The sequence below is a fragment of the Lampris incognitus genome, chromosome 3 (genome assembly GCF_029633865.1).
Source record: "Lampris incognitus isolate fLamInc1 chromosome 3, fLamInc1.hap2, whole genome shotgun sequence".
Taxonomy (NCBI): Eukaryota; Metazoa; Chordata; class Actinopteri; order Lampriformes; family Lampridae; genus Lampris; species Lampris incognitus.
Window position 1 is genome coordinate 6,304,073 of NC_079213.1, and position 20,729 is coordinate 6,324,801.

The 20,729-nt window shown below is 50.9% G+C and overlaps 1 protein-coding gene across 2 annotated transcripts in view; it reads left to right on the forward strand.

Moving 5' to 3' along the window:
* Positions 1 to 20,729, forward strand: part of slc41a2b (solute carrier family 41 member 2b) — a 44,983-nt gene continuing 24,254 nt past the window's right edge. For both annotated transcript variants that reach the window (XM_056275619.1, XM_056275621.1), the window contains exons 1-8: positions 1 to 151; positions 1,862 to 2,565; positions 6,964 to 7,071; positions 10,060 to 10,131; positions 11,520 to 11,664; positions 12,768 to 12,914; positions 17,428 to 17,575; positions 19,561 to 19,640. In XM_056275619.1, coding sequence (XP_056131594.1) covers positions 2,017 to 2,565; positions 6,964 to 7,071; positions 10,060 to 10,131; positions 11,520 to 11,664; positions 12,768 to 12,914; positions 17,428 to 17,575; positions 19,561 to 19,640 — 1,249 coding nt within the window. In that variant the 5' untranslated portion in view covers positions 1 to 151; positions 1,862 to 2,016. The remainder of the gene's footprint in view (positions 152 to 1,861; positions 2,566 to 6,963; positions 7,072 to 10,059; positions 10,132 to 11,519; positions 11,665 to 12,767; positions 12,915 to 17,427; positions 17,576 to 19,560; positions 19,641 to 20,729) is intronic.

The window sequence follows — 20,729 nt, forward strand, 5'->3', positions numbered from 1 at the left end:
GCATGCGCGCCACTGTAAACTACATCAGTGTGGCACTTTTGCTGCGCCGACGCGACGAGCGGGCGACTGACTGTCAAGAGAGAGACAGAGCGAGGATCCGCATCCCCGTGGGGTCCCGGACTCGAACCCTCACCTTAAACCCGGCAACGAGGTAACCCCGCTAGTCGGGGTTTGTTTTCTGGGGAGGGTTTTTTTTTTTACACACTGACGTCGGCGTTTGGGATTTTTCCTTCTCACGCCAGCGTCCGCTGGATGGGCTCGGTTCGTCGTGGGTCGGTTATATCCGAATATACTTGGATGCGGTTCGTGGTCCGGGGGTGCTGTGCGCGCGCCGTGCGGGTTTTTTTGCTCAGTTTGGCGCGAGCAAAGGCTTGTCCCGTGGGGGCGGGGGGGGGGGGGGACGTGTGTTCGAGAGATAAAGTGGTAATCGCGCACGCGATGGGGGCGATGAGGCGAGCGCAAGCCGGGACACTCGCGAGGCCTGACGGACGAGTCGAGGCTGTGTTGCGTCGCCGTTTGCAGGTTCTCGTATAAAGTGTTTTGGCCGATGACGTCCTGTTGGCGTTGTTAAGCGGCGCCTAGTTTTGGGTCTTGTTAGTAGCGTAACGTGCATGGATAAGAAGACATAGCGATGTCTCCTGCGGTGCGGGCGATACGGGTTCGCGTCCCGGCCGCGGCAGTTCCTGTTCTTGCGTTGTCCCCCCGAATTCGCTCGGCCGCCTGCCTAAAAAGGGGAGGTCTCGTCTTAAACAGAACTTGCGTAGTTTCACCTCGTGTGAAATGATGCGTGGTTGGGTTTTTTTCTCCCCTACTCAGAAATGTACACAGGATTTTCAGAAGCACCGGAATGATCTTTAAAAGGGATCAACGTCCCGAAGATTATCCCAATGTTTACCCGGTTATCTCACTTGTACATGAGGGATCAGGGGGCTGGCGTGTAGTACTCCACATATAGTATTCCACATGCGTGACTGTCTGTCTGCACACATGCAGTATTTGTGCCTCGGTATGTTTCTTGTGCTAGACGGGAAACAGCTGGAGATGACTAAGGAAATTCGGCATTGAGCTGGAAGCCTGTGAAGATTCAAGTCAGTTTTTGCTTTTTATTTCTTTTCTCTTTCTAAGGAGTCGCCTTGTCACGAAAGCGACTCCAGGCCGAACCACTGCTTTTTCCGACACACACAGAGACGCATTCATGTGACGAACACAAGCCGACTCCGCCCCCCTCCCGGAGACAGCGTCGCCAAGTATTGCTGCTTCATCGTGTCCGGCCATAGTCGGATCTGACGAGACCGGGGCGCGAACCCCCGGTCCCCAGTGGGCAACTGCATCGGGTGCCGATGCTTAGACCGCTACACCACCGCGGACCCCGCAGTTTTTGCTTTTTTGCTTAGGATACTTTTGGCATGTGTCTCACACGTTTGTCCACGTCTTGATTGGAAACACGAGCAAGTGTCTTGCGGGGCTTCCGGTACAAACTGAACAAAAGATTGTTGATAACCATTTCAGTCTGCAGTGACAAGGACTGTGAGATAAACTGTGACGGTACTAAGTGTGTTCTGTAGTGAAGATATGGGCACTAGTATAATGAAGTGTACCACATTTGAATGTAAAGTTTAAACATAGTATAGATTCTTTTTCCTCAAGTCTCCGATTTGTTGTCCAATGTAGTAGCTCTAGGTTTTGGACCTTAATGATTAGGGCCTTGATTCACCTGCTTGTATCTTTTTAAGGAAATGTACCGTAAAGACAGACTGAACCAAGAGAGACATCGGTTCTGAACATCACTTGAGAATTCATTTTCTCTCTTTTCCCTTTCGATTGTCATCAATACTTTTCTTCTTTTTTTTTATTCATCCAGGCATACAAGACCCCTGCAGTTGATTTTCACCATGGAAGTTGTTCCTAAGTTGGTGTACGCCATTTGATCCTGCTCCCTCCCGTACCTTTTGCTTCTGCCCCAGGAATGGAGAGCTGGATGAAAGGAGATGACGCATTGGAGTCTTGCAACACATCATGAACATCCAGTCTCTAGGAGGAGCTGTAGGGGAGTCCCTGGGCCCTAGCTTGACGGTGCGTATGAGCGGAGCGGGCAGAGGGTGGGGTGGTCTCTCCCTGAAGCCTTTCCCCTCCGGACGAATCACCTCTCTGTTCCAGACCATGGTGCCCACGGGATACACCAAACTCCAGGAGGAGCGGCTGGCCATGGTTGACATGGGGCCCAAGTCCGATGCCGGGTTGCACCAAAACGGCTACCGGGCTGAATTATCACACGTGGAGGGCCGACGGCACTTGGACCGGGCCGCCCGCTCCTCCCTGACCCTCTCAGACTGCGGCGACGGACGATATTCAGAGACGGAGCCCATGCTCCTCGAGGGGAGGCTCTCTGGAGAGGAGACTGGCGGGGAGGAAGAGGATGAGGGCAATGAAGGTGAAGGGCATGGGTCTGCTGCCCGAAACATGCCCAAGGAGTCGCCCTTGGCCATGGCATTGCAGATCCTAGTACCTTTCCTCCTGGCTGGCTTTGGCACGGTGTCGGCGGGAATGGTGCTGGATATAGTACAGGTAAATGAATATAACACACCAAAACCCACACTGACCATTCATATTTCACTGTCGTATTCTAGTTCAAGTTCAGACCAAGTAGGTTTGCCAATAACAAGGAATTAGTCTATAGACAAAACCGTGAAAACAACATTTTAAAGTTGAAATAAACTGAGAACTTGTATGTTATCTTTATAAAAGTGTCTGCGTACCAACGATTATCCAAATATCTTATTGTAAATAATTAAGTGGTGATGGTTATCCATATTTAGTCCTTCACATATGATATTGATTCTTATGCTCTCATTTATAAGTCTTCTTGTCCCAGGAACAAAACAGTGGGGGATAACTTTTAGAAATTAAGCATTAACTGTAAAAAAAGAAAAAAAGAAAGAAAGCCTTGTTTTTATATACTTTAGTTTTCTATTGTTTTGCTGCACAGTGGCTTAGAGATTAGCACTGTGGCTTTACAGGGTAACAAAGCTTGTGGGTTCAATGCCAGCTCAACTCTATGTGAAGTTCCCTTGTCCCCTCACAGTCTGAAGACATGGACGTTAGGTAGGGCTGTGCGATATGATGATATATGTCATGTGACGATAGAAAACCGCTATCGTTTCATATTTAGTTCTATGGTTTATTTTGTCATCAGAATCAGAACACTCCATTCGTCCCGAGGAGAAATTGGGTTCTATTACAGACACTCATGCTCTAATAACTAAAAACTAACAAGGTAAAATAGAAACAAGAAAATTGAAACTAATAGAAATAAAAGATAAAATAAGAAATGGAAATAAGAACAAAATATATCAACAAGCATGGTGCACATAACACCCTATCTATACTGCACTCCTGCAGCACAAAACAAGCAGCTCAAACAAAACCCGACAGGGCCAGTCCAATGACCATTAACTCCGAGTGTCTGACAGTCTGAGTCTGAGGGAGGAGTTGTAAAGTTTGATGGCCACAGGCAGGAATGACCTCCTGTGGCGCTTTTCGGCAGAATGAGTCTATCACTAAAAGTACTCCTGTGCCCAACCAGCACGTCATGGAGTGGGTGGGAGACATTGTCCATGACGGCACATAATTTCGACAGCGTCCTCCTCTCAGAAACCGCCGCCAGAGAATCCAGTTCCACCCCCACTTCACCGGCCTTGCGGATCAGTTTATTGAGCCTGTTTGCATCCGCCACCCTCAACCTGCTGCCCCAACACACAACAGCAAACAGGAGAGCACTGGCCTCCACAGACTCGTACTACATCTTAAGCACTGTCTGGTAGATGTTGAAGACAATGCTTCAGATGTGGTATGAGTATCGCAAATCACCCTCTTTACGGCAATATTTTTCGTCATTTGGACGACCCTTTCTGCTCTTTGCGCAGCATGGATGCATGAGGCAATTTGCTCGAAGGCCATACAAACAAACATGGAGGACAGTGAACGTAACGCAGAACGGGGTAATTCCGAACAGAAGGACAACGACCAGCCAGGACAAAATGAGGAGCTTGTACCTGAAAGAGGGGCTACTTCTATCGTGTGGACGTGGTTTGGGTATGAAAAGTCTGACACGGACCAGCAAACCGTACTGTGCAAAATATGCCGCACACCGGTCCCCACAACAGACTCAAAACACCGCTAGCCTCTTTTACCACCTACGCAAGAATCATGTCAAACAGTACAGAGCAAGTCTACAGATGAGCCGCAATAGCACAGTCGAGTGCTCATAACAAACCCCAGACTCAGATATTGCAAGATACATCAAAGAATCATGACGATGGAAGGAGATAACGACTGCCGTTGCAACTTCCGTCTGCAAAGACAATGGCTCCAATTTACACGGTCGAGAAACGGCGGTTTTGTGAGTTGGTGCGAACACTCGACCCACTCAACTCGGTACACAATGCCAAACCAAAAACGGAGTATATAATTCAAAATGTAATAAGAAATAGGCTTTTCCATGTAGTCGTTTTGTGTAAACTATTTATTAATTGAATTTACAGAAAATGTGCTATGGTGATGGACAGGTTGACGGATGAGATCAGGCAGGAGTCTGCGTGGACTAGGATGTTTGCGGATGACATTGTGATCTGTCGCGAGAGTAGGGTGCAGGTTGAGGAGAGCCTGGAGAGTTGGAGGTATGCACTGGACAGAAGAGGAATGAAAGTCAGTAGGAGCAAGGTGGAATACATATGCATGAATGAGAGGGAGGACAGTGGAATGGTGAGGATGCAAGGAGTACAGGTGACGAAGGCATATGAGTTTAAATACTTGGGGTCAACTGTCCAAAGTAACGGGGAGTGCAGAAGAGCGGTGAAGAAGAGAGTGCAGGCAGGGTGGAGTGGGTGGAGAAGAGTGTCAGGAGTGATTTGCGACAGAAGGGTACCAGCAAGAGTTAAAGGGAAGGTTTACAAGATGGTTGAGAGACCAGCTATGTTGTATGGTCTGGAGACAGTGGCACTGATGAAAAGACAGGAGGATTTTCATCAGGAGTGATGAAGAAGGACAGGATTAGCAACAAGTATCTTAGAGGGACAGCTCAGGTTGGACGGTTTGGAGACAAAGCAAGAGAGGCAAGATTGAGATGGCTTGGACATGTGTGGAGGAGAGATGCTGGGTATATTGGGAGAAGGATGCTGAATATGGAGCTGCCAGGGAAGAGGAGAAGAGGAAGGCCAAAGAGGAGGTTTATGGATGTGGTGAGGGAGGACATGCAGGTGGCTGATGTGACAGAGGAAGATGCAGAGGACAGGAAGAGATGGAAACGGATGATCTACTGTGCCAACCCCTGACGGGAGCAGCCGAAAAGAGTAGTAGTAGTAGTAGATTGTCTGGCCTTAGTAGTAGTGCTATATTGTAATATTTATCATGATATAAATGACCTATATCGTGATATGAGATTTTGGTCATATCGCACAGCCCTAATGTTAGGTGAACACCCCAGTGGTGAGACTGGGAGTGTGATTAATACTCTGGGTCCTGTGATAGGTCAGTGAAACCCCTCCTTCACCCAGTCTCTGCTGGGATAGGCTCCAGCCCCCCAGGACCCTGAACCGGGTTAAGTCAGAAAAGAGTAAATGAAATGAGTAATTTGGTTCGACTTTTATTACGCTCGGTACCTCTGCCTGTTTTTGCTTATCTGTATTCTAATTCGCTGCTGCCATCATGATGTCAGTCGTTCATACCCGATGTGGTCTGAATGACTGACTGTGTTACGGAGGAGAGGAGATAACGAGTCCCTTAACTTTGTCCGTGGTAGGCATTTTTATTGCCTCTAGCAAGTGATATTGTAAAACTGCACTGTGATAAGTCTCTTTATCTGTACTGTTGACAAAGTATGTCTGAGTTTGAATATGGAAAGAGTTCAGGCTGACACAAGCTGTTTCAGCAGCCAAGTACGTTTTTGCAGAAAAGGATTCCCGACTTGATGGGATGTTCATCAAGGAGACCGTTGGACTTAAAATACCATACGCAGCATTATAGAGCGGTAGAACATCAAGTTCCAAAGTTTAGTAGGCAAGAGAGTAAAGGAATTTAGGGGGAAATGGTTATCTTCTAGTCCATATATCTCTATCCATCCATTATCCAAACTGCTTATCCTGCTCTCAGGGTGACGGGGATGCTGGAGCCTATCCCAGCAGTCATCAGGCAGCAGGCCATCACAAGGCCGACATACAAATGCACACATTCACACCTAGGGACAATTTAGTACGGCCGATTCACCTGGCCTGCATGTCTTTGGACCGTGGGGGGAAACCGGAGCATCTGCAGGAAACCCACGCAGACACGGGGAGAACATGGGACCCGCCACAACCCCCAAGGTTGGACTACCCCGGGGCTTGAACCCAGGGCCTTCCATTATCCAAACCGTTTATCCTGCTCTTCGGGGTTGCAGGGATGCTGGAGCCTATCCCGGTAGTCATTGGGCGGCGGGCGGGGAGACACCCTGGACAGGCCACAACACACACACACACACACATATATATATATATATATATATATATATATATATATATATATATATGGTTAGTGGCTGTGTTAGGAAGGGCATCCGGTGTAAAATTTTGCCAAATCCGTATGCGGATTGGCACGACCATATTGGATCAGTCAAGGCCCAAGTTAACCGCAGCCACCATTGTTGCTGTGCCCTCACAGGGTACTGATGGAAACCATAAAACCACTGTGGTGACCCCTGAAGAAGAGGGAACAAGCCGAAAGAGGAGAAGAAGTTCTAATGCAGCTTGAAAAAACGTTTCAAAAGTGTCAGAGTGTGTGTGTGTGTGTATGGGCCCCGGGTTGTACTGGTGTCCTTTCCACGGTGTCCTCCTGAGACCTCAAAATGGCACCAGGTGCCGAGAATGAAGAAAAGAACGAATGGGAAGGAAAAGGCAACTCGACTCTTTGTGTTCTGTTTGTGTTTTTCAGCACTGGGAGGCCTTCAGGTACATCACCGAGATCTTCATCCTGGTTCCTGCCCTGCTTGGCCTGAAGGGGAACCTGGAGATGACCCTGGCCTCTCGGCTGTCCACAGCGGTGAGGTACACACGCACAAACACACGTGTTAACACACACACACGAATGCAAACGCGCCTCCCCGAGGCCTGTCGGAGCGATGCGTTGACGCGTTTGAGACCCTCGCCGCTAGGCTTTCCACAGCAATAACGGACGCCGTGCACACACTCGCACATAGACAGACACGCAAACCTCCCCGAATTTGGTCAGAGTAACTCACTGACATGTTTATAAGTGGTGTGTGTGTGTACCCCCTTTGCTGTAGTCCGCCTCCCTATGCTGTCACTTCCTGGAGCTGGATCATGATGTAAGCGTGGAGCCATTTCCTGTACCTCTATGTGATGGCACACACTATACGGGAGGCCACCTTCCTTTCCCCCCCCCCTTTTTTTCCCCGAATTGTGCTTGGCCAGTTACCCCACTCTTCCGAGTCGTCAGGGTCGCTGCCCCTCCGCCGAGCCGGGGGGGAGGGGGCTGCAGACTACCACATGCCTCCTCCCATACATGTGGAGTCGCCAGCCGCTTCTTTTCACCTGACAGTGAGGAGTTTCGCCAGGGGGACGTAGCGCGTGGGAGGATTACGCTGTCCCCCCCCCCACCACCCCACCCCGGGACAGGTGCCCTGACCGACCAGAGGAGGGGCTAGTGCAGCAACCAGGACACATACCCACATCTGGCTTCTCGACCGCAGACACGGCCAGTTGTGTCTGTAGGGACGCCAGACCAAGCCGGCGGTAACACGGGGATTCGAACCAGCGAGCCCCGTGTTGGTAGGCAACGGAATAGACCGCCACGCCACCCGGACGCCCTGGCCAACTTGCTTTTGCACGACACACTGCATTATACCTGTGTGAGCACGTGTGCGTCCGACAGGCCCGTTTTGTCTTTTTTGCGGCGGTGTATTCGAGTTGTCCTCGCCGCAGTCGAGTCACGTCTCGTCTCCACAGGCCAATCCCTCGCTTCTCTTTCCGGTTGTCGGCCGTAATCTGTCGGGGTCAACCGTCATCGTAACACGGCATTTCAGCCCCCACGTACGTCGCCGTCACCCCGCTGTTCTACACAGTTGTGTCTCGTTTGCCGTCCTCGGCTCGCTGGAGGTTAACGTTTCAGAGGTCGCCGTTTTGCCACGTCTGATGTTTGGCCGATCTTGAATCGCTTTCGATCCGAGAACTCGGCAGGGGTGGATTAAGGATCGGAGGAGGAATGTGCTGATTTGGCATGCTGCATGCTCCCCGCCCCTTCTCTGAGAAGGAGGGAGAGAGAGAGGGAGCGAGTGGTAATTCTGCAGAGGGGTGGAAGAAGGGCTGCAGAAAAAGGGCCGAATAGTGTAGCCGTTGTACTTCAAACTCTTTAATGCATAAAATGGACTCATCCCTCGCTTATAAAACCCCTGAGTGTTATTTCATGCCGCTGTGGGGTTTCCCCGGCCCAGTTTGCTGTACTGGCTGAACCCGTGGAAGTACAGTACGCCCGGGTTGGGCGGATGTGCACGTTTGGTCCAGTTCCTCTTGACGTCTGGTGCTACATCTGCCTCTCGGGGCTTGGCTGGTGATGTGAGGTTCGGTGGGTGAAGTGACAGAACAGAATCCCTTCTTTGTTTGCCTCCGGTCTGTTTTTCAAAACCCCGGCTCCCCACAGACAGGCTCCACATTCACAGTGTTGTGTCAACACGGACAGCGGAGGCCGGGGCGGCGGCGGCGAATGTTTCCCTCTGCGTGCCGACGCTCCGTCGTCGAACCGGAGCAGCTCCACCGGCAGAAATGTGCCTCTTTCTTCCCCCCCCCCCACCCCCCGCTCTTGTTTTTGTCTCTTTTTGCTTCTCGTTTTGTCTTCATAATAATGCTGTGCTATGAATTAGCATAATTATTTACTGAGTAATCTTCATCATAACTAATGACCCCCCCCTCCCCCCCCCCCTCCCCGGGGCAACGGCTGCAAATTAAAATCATTTTCTTTCATCAGTTTTTCTTGTGAAAAAGGACTTGTGTTAGTTTATAGTAACGCACACAATATTTTTTTTGGGGGGGGGGGTTCCTCCCTTTTTCTCCCCAATTGTATCCGACCAATTACCCCACTCTTCCGAGCCGTCCCGGTCGCCGCTCCACCCCCTCTTCCGATCCGGGGAGGGCTGCAGACTACCACATGCCTCCTCCCATACATGTGGAGTCGCCAGCCGCTTCACCTGACACCTTTCACCTGACAGTGAGGAGCTTCGCCAGGGGGACGTAGCGCGTGGAAGGATCACGCTGTTCCCCCTTCCCCCACCCGAGCAGACGCCCCGACCGACCAGAGGAGGCGCTAGTGCAATGACCAGGACACACGCCCACATGCGGCTTCCCACCCACAGACATGGCCAATTGTATCTGTAGGACACCTGACCAAGCCGGAGGTAATGCGGGGATTCGAACCGGTGACCCCCCGTGTTGGTAGGCAACGGAATAGACCGCTACACTAACCAGACTCCCAGTATTCCACACACAGTATTCCTACTACTACTTTCGGCTGCTACTACTTTCCATTTCTTCCTGTCTTCTGCATCTTCCTCTGTCACACCAGCCACCTGCATGTCTTCCCTCACCACATCCATAAACCTCCTCTTTGGCCTTCCTCTTCTCCTCTTCCCTGGCAGCTCCATATTCAGCATCCTTCTCCCAACATACCCAGCATCTCTCCTCCACACATGTCCAAGCCATCTCCATCTTGCCTCTCTTGCTTTGTCTCCAAACCGTCCAACCTGAGCGGTCCCTCTAATATACTCGTTCCTAATCCTGTCCTTCTTCGTTACTCCCAATGAAAATCTTAGCATCATTCCATACACAGTATTCCAACTGCATCAAATGAATACATGCATAGAGATAGATGAATGGTGTGAGTTCTTGTTTTCCCCCCCGTTGTGTAACGTGGCAGGCTGTACACGGCCAGATACCCACGCCAGACTTGAACGTGTGGATTGTAGAGAGGGTGTGTGAAGGCTGTTTTTTGCTGACTTGTCTTGTCCTCTGCATGCAGGTGAACGTGGGCAAGATGGACTCTCCCATAGAGAAGTGGAACCTTATCATAGGGAACCTGGCACTGAAACAGGTAATCGCTGTCCAGCTGGACGTGGCCGTAACGTTGCCGTGTGTGCGATTCCCGTGTGTGAGGCGTGGCGCTTATCTACCCGGGGCTGATAAACACGCTGGCATATGTGATAATGTTCTGACAGGCTGTTGGTTGTCTTGTATTTAATGTGGCACGCCCTGCACAGTCGGTTGGAAGTGCATACAGTTCATTAAAGGTGCGCCATATTAACTTTCCTTTCTATGTGGAGAGCTCGTCTCCGTAACCACGAGTTATCGGTCCATCTGCAATCTCTCTTCTGTCTCTGCTGCTTTTCCATTTCCTGTTATTTCATTTTGCCGTTCTTATGTTTGCTCTCTTACATAACGCGTTCTTCCTCTTTTTGCTTTTCTGTCTGTCTATATGTTTTTCTCTATGCATTTATGCATATTTCTCTTTCCCGTTATCCCTCCATCTCTATTATTCTACCTCCTCATCTACCAGCCGTCGTCTACCTTCTTCCTATCTCCTCATCTACCAACCGTCCTGTACCTCCTCATCTATCAGCCATCCTCTACCTCCTCATGTATCAGCCATCGTTGGCCTCTTCATCTTCCTCCTTTCTACCTCCTCATCAACCTCCTTCCTACCTCCTCATCTACCAGCCATTTCTACTGCCTTCCTACCTCCTCATCTATCAGCCATCCTCTACCTCCTTCCTACCTCCTCATCTACCAGCCATCCTCTACCTCCTTCCTACCTCCTCATCTACCAACCATCCTCTACCTCCTCATCTATCAGCCATCGTTGGCCTCTTCATCTTCCTCCGTTCTACCTCATCTACCTCCTTCCTACCTCCTCACCTACCAGCCATTTCTACTGCCTTCCTACCTCCTAATCTACCAGCCATCTTCTACCGCCTTCCTACCTCCTCATCTACCAGCCATCCTCTACCGCCTTCCTACCTCCTCATCTACCAACCATCCTCTACCTCCTCATCTATCAGCCATCGTTGGCCTCTTCATCTTCCTCCTTTCTACCTCCTCATCTACCTCCTTCCTACCTCCTCATCTACCAGCCATTTCTACTGCCTTCCTACCTCCTCATCTACCAGCCATCTTCTACCGCCTTCCTACCTCCTCATCTACCAGCCATCCTCTACCTCCTCATCTACCAACCATCCGCTACCTCCTCATCTACCAGCCATCGTTGACCTCTTCATCTTCCTCCTTCTTACCTCCTCATCTACCAGCCATCTTTGCACCCACAGAAATCGACCCCTACAGAATGACTAGGTGGTCCTTGTCGCTCTGACGGATGAACAACACCCCCTGATTGTTGATTGTTATTCTCAGTTCTTACTCCCTTTCATTTGTCTCTCTCTGTTTTTCCTCTCGTCTCATCGCTCTGCTTTTCCTCTGTTGTTCCAGGTGCAGGCCACCGTCGTGGGCTTCCTGGCGGCGGTGGCGGCGGTGATTCTGGGTTGGATCCCAGAGGGCAAGTTTCAGATGAGCCACGCTGTGTTGCTCTGCTCCAGCAGCGTGGCCACGGCCTTCATCGCCTCCCTGCTGCAGGGTAGGGGGACAAAGACACACAGCCGCAGACATTACGATTCAAAATAAACTGTTAGTGCTGTCCCTGTTGTGAGGCCTGTTGACTCATGCTTCCTGTGTCAGACCAGCATTATGAATGAGGATCTGGCGTACTCGCGGGTTGTTTAAAGCTGCTGTGCGGCGTTTTTTTAATGATCTCGGTTTTCATTTTGAACATAAGCAAATGAGACCAACTGCAGAATATTAATTATTCCTGTGTAATGACTGCCAAATCAGTCCTGCAAAATGATTAACAGCACACAGACGGGACACAGAGTCCCAGTGAGGGATACATTACCTCATCCCTGTGTATATTACAAACAGATGTTTTTCCAAAACACTGCTCCGTCCCTCACTCTTCTCATGAAAACAAATGCACCAGCTACCCGGTGGCGAATGGAGATCTCGGCGATAATGAAGCCGTTCTTCTGTGAAGTAACTAAACAATGGTAAACTTTTAAAAAGCAAATGATGGCATCCAGCTAGCATGGCGGTCTATTCCGTTGCCTACCAACACAGGGATCTCCGGTTTGAATCCCTGTGTTACCTCCGGCTTGGTCGGGCGTCCCTACAGACACCATTGGCCGTGTCTGCTGGAGAGAAGCCAGATGTGGGTATGTGCCCTGGTCGCTGCGCTAGCTCCTCCTCTGGTCGGTTGGGGCGCCTGTTCAGGGGGGAGGGGGAACTGGGGGGAATAGTGTGATCCTCCCATGTGCTACCCCCCCGGTGAAACGCCTCACTGTCAGGTGAAAAGAAGAGGCTGGCGACTCCACATGTATGGGAGGAGGCATGTAGTAGTCTGCAGTCCTCCCCGGATCGGCAGAGGGGGTGGAGCAGCGACCGGGATGGCTCGGAAGAGTGGGGAAATTGGCCTGATACAATTGGGGAGAAAAGGGGGAGGGGGGAAAAAAAGCAAACAATAAAAGTTAAGTGTTTTTGAATACAAATACTTACACCTTGCTTGGAGTCTACATTTATGTTCTTTTTCAGACAGCGGGTGAGAACAACAAAACGGCTGGTTAATGTGGAGTTGCCGAGCTCTGTTGCACCTGTTACACACCCCCATTCTCGTCCTGCCTTCTCCAGGTATCATCATGGTGGGAGTGATCGTTGGCTCCAAGAAGACGGGCATCAACCCGGACAATGTTGCCACGCCCATCGCCGCCAGTTTTGGCGACCTCATCACTCTGGCCATCTTGGCATGGATCAGCCAGGGCCTCTACAACTGCCTGGGTAGGAAACGGAACACGTACATGTGTCGTCTGTGTGTTGACAAACATTTTTCTTCACCAAAATTAACGCTGAATTGAAAATATGTCGTGGGGTAACGAGAAAGCCAGCAGGTGGCAGTGTGCAGGTTAGGGAAAACAGGCTTATCGCCCCACAGAGGGCCAGTTTGAGCCCTCGATGCTGATGGTAAAGTTTGACCAGGGAAAGAGAATCTTAAATCTCCACCCAGTACCCTGCCTCCTCTCTCATCTTTGAACAAGTCTTCAGAAATAGGCCGATTTTGGTGGGGTGTTTGCGCCACTACCACAGACGAGATAAGGGAGGTGGGGAACAGGCTGTCTCTCTGATGGTGGGGTGATAACATTTCTCAGGATCGGAAACACTTGATTTGTCATTTCACTTCGCGCACTTGCGCACATGAAATGGAAAGAAACATCGTTTCCCCCAGCAAGCGCAACACAAAGACAAAAACACATCCAAGAACACACATATCCAAACTAACACACACGCGTATCTAAACTAAACAAAAAAAAGACACTGTCCAGGAGAACGAGCGCCAGCCAGGATGACTGTCGGAACCGCCGGTCTGCATGGGCTAGCAGTTAGCTTAGCCTGCCCCGCTTCTGTGTCCTGTCAGACCGCCCTCGGTGTTTCCTCCTCGGGCACAGCTCCGGTCAGGGCCGTGGTCCTTGGGCCCACAGGATGCAGCAGACCAAGCTCCCTCAGCTGATCCAACACCAGCTCTCCCAGCCACACACCTTCAACACACCTCCCCGCACCCCACACGACAACATTAAAGACAGTCAAGGCTAGGCGAGGCCGCCACCAGACCGCCCTCGGTGTTATCGGAACTGCCGGTCTGCATGGGCTAGCAGTTAGCTTAGCCTGCCCCGCTTCCCCGTCCTGTCAGACCGCCCTCAGTGTTTACTCCTCGGGCACAGCTCCGGTCAGGGCCGTGGTCCTTGGGCCCACAGGATGCAGCAGACCAAGCTCCCTCAGCCGATCCAGCACCAGCTCTCCCAGCCGTCAAACGAAGACATAGCAGACACGGACAAAGACACCGCATGGACGGTACTGGGTGAGGCCGCCGCAAATGTGGATTCGCGCTGCCATCTTCCCACACCGGTACTGGGTGAGGCCGCCGCAAGCGTGAATTTGCGCCGCCATCTTCCTTTCATTTCTACTTTATTATATTTTACTATACTTTTATTGTTATTTTTAAATTATTTTTATTAAAAATGTGTTATTTTTATTATTATTTTACTATTATCCTTTGCAAGTTTGAAGTGTCTGTGGACAAATAAACATCCGGGACAGCAACCAGCAGGGCGCAGTGTTGGTAGATTTATTACGGGAAATGAAAATATTCTCATACACAGAAATTTCATCCAGGACTGTTTTCTTTCCTTGGAACAAAGCCATTTATTTCAGTTGTTTTACTCTAAGAACGGATTTTAAGTGTGTAGTTAGTCTTTGAACCTTGAAGTAAGGCACTAAACGTGCTGTGTGTAATCCTACTTTTATCTCGGCCTCTGTCGCTCAGCAATGTGAATAACCGCAAACCAAATAAGCTGGACGAATACGTTCATAGAGAAAGGTAGCAGATTCACAGGACGTCTGGGGATTGAGGGTAGGCTCGAGTTACTTACTGGGTTTCAATCAGTACCACTGAGTGATGCCTGTTGCTGTTATCTACCCATCATATTATGCTTCAAGGTGGTGCAGTGGTTAGCGTGGTCACCTCACAGCAGGAAGGTCCTGGGTTCGAGCCCCGGGGTAGTCCAACCTTGGTGGGTCGTCCCGGGTCGTCCTCTGTGTGGAGTTTGCATGTTCTCCCCGTGTCTGCTTGGGTTTCCTCCGGGGGCTCCGGTTTCCTCCCACAGTCCAAAGACATGTAGGTCAGGTGACTCGGCCGTACTACATTGTCCCTAGGTGTGTGTGTGTGTGTGTGTGTTGGCCCTGCGATGGACTAGCGACCTGTCCAGGGTGTCTCCCCGCCTGCTGCCCAGTGACAGCTGGGATCGGCTCCACCATCCCCGTGACCCTGAGAGCAGGATAAGCGATTTGGATGGATGGATGGATGGATGGATTGGGCTTCAAGAAAAGAGAAATATCGCCTCTAAAACCTGTGACCCTTTCTTGCCGTAGAGTAAATACAGTTGTGCCAGATGTGAGTGAACGTAAACGGATGAATTCAGAGCAGAGCTTTGCAGATGAGGAGACGAGGCGCTCGGTCGTCTTAGCCTGCATAGATAAAGACTGAAAAACTAACGGCCTCACTCGGTGTCGGGTGAGCTCGTTGCAACACGTCTGTAAAGGTGCACACAGAAACGAGACGGTTATGTCATTGGCCACTAGAGGTCGCCCGCGCACCGCCGCTCCCTCCCGGCGCCGCCTCCCAGAAGCGGGACAGAGCGTCTCTTTCTACTTTCATCACACATTCCGCATGTTTAATTCATGTCACACCCAGCCTAAAATGGCAGTACACCGCGCATTACTTAAAGCCGAGTGCGCCCGACAGCGGTTTCCTCTGGAAAGTGCAGCAAATGAACCGACCCTCCGTCAGCTCCGGTTGGATGACACGCATGTTTGCCACGACCACCCAAAAAAAATATGACTTCGGAGCGAAGCGGCGGAGGGCGCCGGGCCAAATTTAATCGAGCTCTTTTCAGGTTTCGCATTTCCGTCAGCGCGGCGGCATCCGTCTGGCCGAGCGGCACGCGGGACAGTGGCCTCGTTGTTTCCCGCTAAATTGGAACTAATGGTCGGATTACTCACAGCGCCACATGATGGTTCTCACAGATAGCAGCGGGTCTAATTTTAAAAGCGGACCCGCCGGGCCCCCCGCGAGAGGCTGGCTGGAGAAAGCGGCCGCAGGAGCCCCGTGGACGTTTACTTGTAGAGCGCTTTTATTTCATTTATGCATTTATTTCTTTTTTATCCCCCCCCCCCCCCCGGTTGTATCCGACCAATCGCCCCGCTCTTCCGAGCCGTCCTGATCGCTGCTCCGCCCCTCCTCTGCCGATCCGGGGAGGGCTGCAGACTACCGCACGGCTCCTCCCATACATGTGGAGTCGCCAGCCGCTTCTTTTCACCTGACAGTGAGGAGCTTCACCGACCAGAGGAGGCGCTAGTGCGGTGACCAGGACACATAATCCCACATCCGACTTCCCGCCCGCAGACACGGCCAGTTGTGTCTGTAGGGACGCCCGGGGGTTCGAACCAACGAGCCCCGTGTCGGTAGGCAACGGAGCGGACCGCCGTGCCACCCGGACACCGTCGTAGAGCGCTTTTAACAAAACGGCGCCGCAATGAAGTGCTCCGTGAACCTGGACGACGCAACAAGTACACACGGTAGCGGTAGCGAGACAGACTGGACAAGTGCATCGGTAAGCGGTGATGCACAGGCCTGCACACATTGTGTGTGCATGTGTGTGTGTGTGTGTGTGTGTGTGTGTGTGTGTATTAATGTAACCAGGCAGCACACAGGAGAAGCGAGTGGCTGGTAGAGTGGCAATGGGACTGGATGCGACAGGTTGCTGATCCACGGCGACGGCGGGAGCCTTCATTTTCAGAAGAAGGCTGGGACGGGGGGACGGGGGATGGGGGGGGGGCTTGCCCTTGCCCTTGCCCTTGCAGGACATGGCCCCTGGCCCTGCAGCTGGCGTTGTAGCCGGGCGCCGTGGCCATACCTGCCTCGCCGTTACACGGCAGGACTGAAACGCTGCCACGCGGCTATTACGGGAACAAAGGCTCCTTTCTGCACCGCCACCACAAGGCCGTGTGATAATAAATCTGGGACCGTTCCCTAATGACCGTTATTTACTGAGTGGAACTGGAGCCTGCTGGGAACGTGTGTGTGTGTGTGTGTGTGTGTGTGTGTGTGTGTGTGTGTGTGTGCATATCACCTCCATGGCTCCCTAGCAGGTGCTTTAGCCTAATGACTTTTCCGAAGTGGGAGCGTTGCATCACACCGGCGTTGAAAGACGAGGCTGTTGAGGGTTGTCGAAGGCCTTGCGTGGGGGTGTTGGTGTGGGTCGGTTCGCCGTGTTGTGGTTTTTTTTGTGCGACACGTTATTTGGAATCTCGCTTTTCGGGACCGTTGTCCCTGTCCTCGGCGTCTTTCTTTTCGGGGGTTTCGGGCGCAGCGTGTCGGTTTCCCGCTACGCCGGCCGGGCGGCGGAAGTTTATCCGAAATAGTTTACCCCCGTACCCAAACCCAGAGTCCCTAATCCAGCCTTTCCGTCCCCCCCCCCACCCCCTCCCCTCATACTCCAGCAGACCTGCCCCGCCGGCTCCCCGGCTTTGTTTTTCTTCTTCTTCTCTGTTTTTGTTAGCCCTCTGCCTCCCCTCCTTGGCCTCGCTTCGGTATTTTCGGTTCGCCGGGCCCAGAAGAGCCCGGCAGGCGACAGGGAGGATTAATCCGAAACAAGTCCTTTTTTTTATGTGGCGTTTGAACGTCTCCTGCTGTCTCACCCCCCTCCCCCCCCTCCCCCCTCCCCCCTCCCCGGTCCAGATTCCTACCCGTATGTGTCGTCGCTGGTGTGTGCCTTCTTCATGTGTCTCACTCCACTGTGGATGGTCATCTCCTCCAAACACCCGGCCAGCCGCACCCTGCTCTACTCCGGATGGGAGCCAGTCATCACCGCCATGGTCATCAGCAGGTGTGTGTCTGTGTGTGTCTGTGTGTGTCTGTGTGTGTGTGTGTCTGTGTGTGTCTGTGTGTGTCCTCAAAAGGACAAGACCAGCTATTCTCCATCTGCAGCTCGCAGCGTCTGGCCTGTGTGATGATGACTCATCCTCTAAACAAATTGGCTCATTTCTAGCTCATACACCCTCGGGTGCCCTTGAGCCTGGCAGCTTTACAGAGCCGGCCAGGAGGGTGGGAATGTTTGTTTGTGCCTCTGGCCCCGCCTCTCCACCCCTCTATTGCTCACTGCTGTGGCTGCTGCTGTGTGTGGGTGGGTGTGTGGGTGGGTGTGTGTCACTGTTTCTGTCGTTCCTTTGCACTCTGGGTTTTGTACTTGACTCCTTTTCAGTCTCTCACTTGTTCTTTTTTGGTCCGTGTCTGTCTGACCCTCTCTCGTACTCTCTTTACCTCGCTCGCTTTCTCTCTGGATCTCTCGCTCTCTCTCTCTCTCTCTCTCTCTCTGGATCTCTCTCTCTCTCTCTCTCTCTCTGGATCTCTCGCTCTCTTTTTTTTTCTTTTTCTTGCTCTCTCTCTCTGGATCTCTCTCTCTGTATCTCTCTCTCTCTCTGTATCTCTCCCTGTCTGTATCTCTCTCTGTATCTCTCTCTCTCTTTTTTTTTCTTTTTCTTGCTCTCTCTCTCTGGATCTCTCTCTCTCTCTCTCTCTCTGGATCTCTCTCTCTGTATCTCTCTCTCTCTCTGTATCTCTCCCTGTCTGTATCTCTCTCTGTATCTCTCTCTCTCTTTTTTTTTCTTTTTCTTGCTCTCTCTCTCTGGATCTCTCGCTCTCTTTTTTTTTCTTTTTCTTGCTCTCTCTCTCTGGATCTCTCTCTCTCTCTCTCTCTCTGGATCTCTCGCTCTCTCTTTTTTCTTTTTCTTGCTCTCTCTCTCTGGATCTCTCTCTCTCTCTCTCTCTCTCTCTCTCTCTCTCTCTCTCTCTCTCTGGATCTCTCTCTCTGGATCTCTCTCTCTCTCTGTCTGTATCTCCCTCTGTATCTCTCTCTCTGGATCGCTCTCTTTTTTATTTTTCTTGCTCTCTCTCTCTGGATCTCTCGCTCTCTTTTTTTATTTTTCTCTCTCTCTCTCTCCCTCTCTCTCTGTATCTCTCTCTCCCTCTCTCTCTCTCTCTCTCTCTCTGTATCTCTCTCTGTATCTCTCTCTGTATCTCTCTCTCTCTCTGTATCTCTATCTGTATCTGTATCTCTCTGTATCTCTCTCTCTCTCCCTCTCTGTATCTCTCTCTCTCTCCCTCTCTGTATCTCTCTCTGTATCTCTCTCTGTATCTCTCTCTCTCTCTGTATCTCTATCTGTATCTGTATCTCTCTCTCTGTATCTCTCTCTCTCCCTCTCTGTATCTCTCTCTATCTGTATCTCTATCTGTATCTCTCTCTGTATCTCTCTCTCTCTCCCTCTCTGTATCTCTCTCTATCTGTATCTCTCTATCTCTCTATCTGTATCTCTATCTGTATCTCTCTCTGTATCTCTCTCTCTCTCCCTCTCTGTATCTCTCTCTCTCTGTATCTCTATCTGTATCTCTCTCTCTCTCTGTATCTCTCTCTGTATCTCTCTGTGTCTCTCTCTCTCTCCCTCTCTGTATCTCTCTCTCTGTATCTCTCTCTATCTGTATCTCCCTCTCTGTATCTCTCTCTATCTGTATCTCTCTCTCTGTATCTCTCTATCTCTCTCTCTGTATCTCCCTCTCTCTGTATCTCTCTCTGTATCTCGCTCTCTGTCTGTTCACTTCTGTCTTTGTCTCTATCTTTGTCCTTCCAACTCTGTTATTGTTTCTCTTTTCTCTTTCTGTGTGAGAGTTTCACTCCGTCATTTACACACACACACACACACACACACACACACACACACACACACACACACACACACACACACACACACTATGTGATAACCTGTATAAAACATAAGCAGAACCCCCGGTTCTGATCCACCTCTGTGTGTTCTGCAGTATTGGAGGTCTCATCCTGGACAAAACGGTTTCCGACCCGAACCTGGCTGGAATCGTGGTGTACACCCCGGTCATCAATGGTGAGTCCCGGTACACAACACGGAAAACAACACCGGCTCTAGTCGCAGCGGGGGGGGGGGGGGGTCAAGAGGTCCATCGTCTTGTGTCGACGGAGCGGGCCGGAGGAGAGGCCGCCGGTCAGAAGCCGGGTTTTCACATGACACTTTTAAGAGATAACGCAGCGGAGGGATTTGATGTAAAGAAAAGCGCCTCGCAAGATTATTCCTCAGGATTTGTGCAGCCTGTGTGGAAGATTTACGGAGTTAATTCAAAGTCCCGCTCCAGTCCTGCAGCACAGCAGCTCGGTGCCAAAGCCAGGCTTTTTGGGTGGGGGGGGGGGGGGGGGGGGAGGAGTGGCCGACCGACCGAAACTGACTTTCCTCGTTTTTGTCCGTCGAAAAACGGACTGTGATTACTGTGAATTTGATAGGCATAATTGGGCAAAATAATTAGGCAGGGTTGGAAATGGGGTCTTACGCAACCGAGACAGAACTCGGCTTGTCTGTCCCCTCCTCATAAAAGATTTTTTTCTTCTTCTTCTTCTTTTCTCTCACTGCCCGGCTGCCATGCGAGCAACCTCGGCCGCGGTTGCCGGGAATTTGGCATGTTGACAAGGCGAGATAAGCTTTTAATTAAACGGCGTTAACGAGAGACATTTGATGAGATGGAAGATGATTCTGTCTGTAATTGGTGTTCTGCTAAGACATCCCAACACAGAACAGCTGGGGAAATCGTGTGTGTGTGTGTGTGTGTGTGTGTGTGTGTGTGTGTGTGTGTGTGTGAATTTTCCACTAAGAAATGTGTGGTGTAAGTGTAGCAGATCTTTGTTCACCTTTGTGTGTCAGAGTTCTATGATGGCTGTGTGTGTGTGTGTGTGTGTGTGTGTGTGTGTGTGTGTGTGTGTGTGTGTGTGTGTGTGTGTGTGTGAATTTTCCACTAAGAAATGTGTGGTGTAAGTGTAGCAGATCTTTGTTCACCTTGGTGTGTCAGAGTGCTATGATGGTTGTGTGTGTGTGTGTGTGTGTGTGTGTGTGTGTGTGTGTGAATTTTCCACTAAGAAATGTGTGGTGTAAGTGTAGCAGATCTTTGTTGAGCTTGGTGTGTCGGAG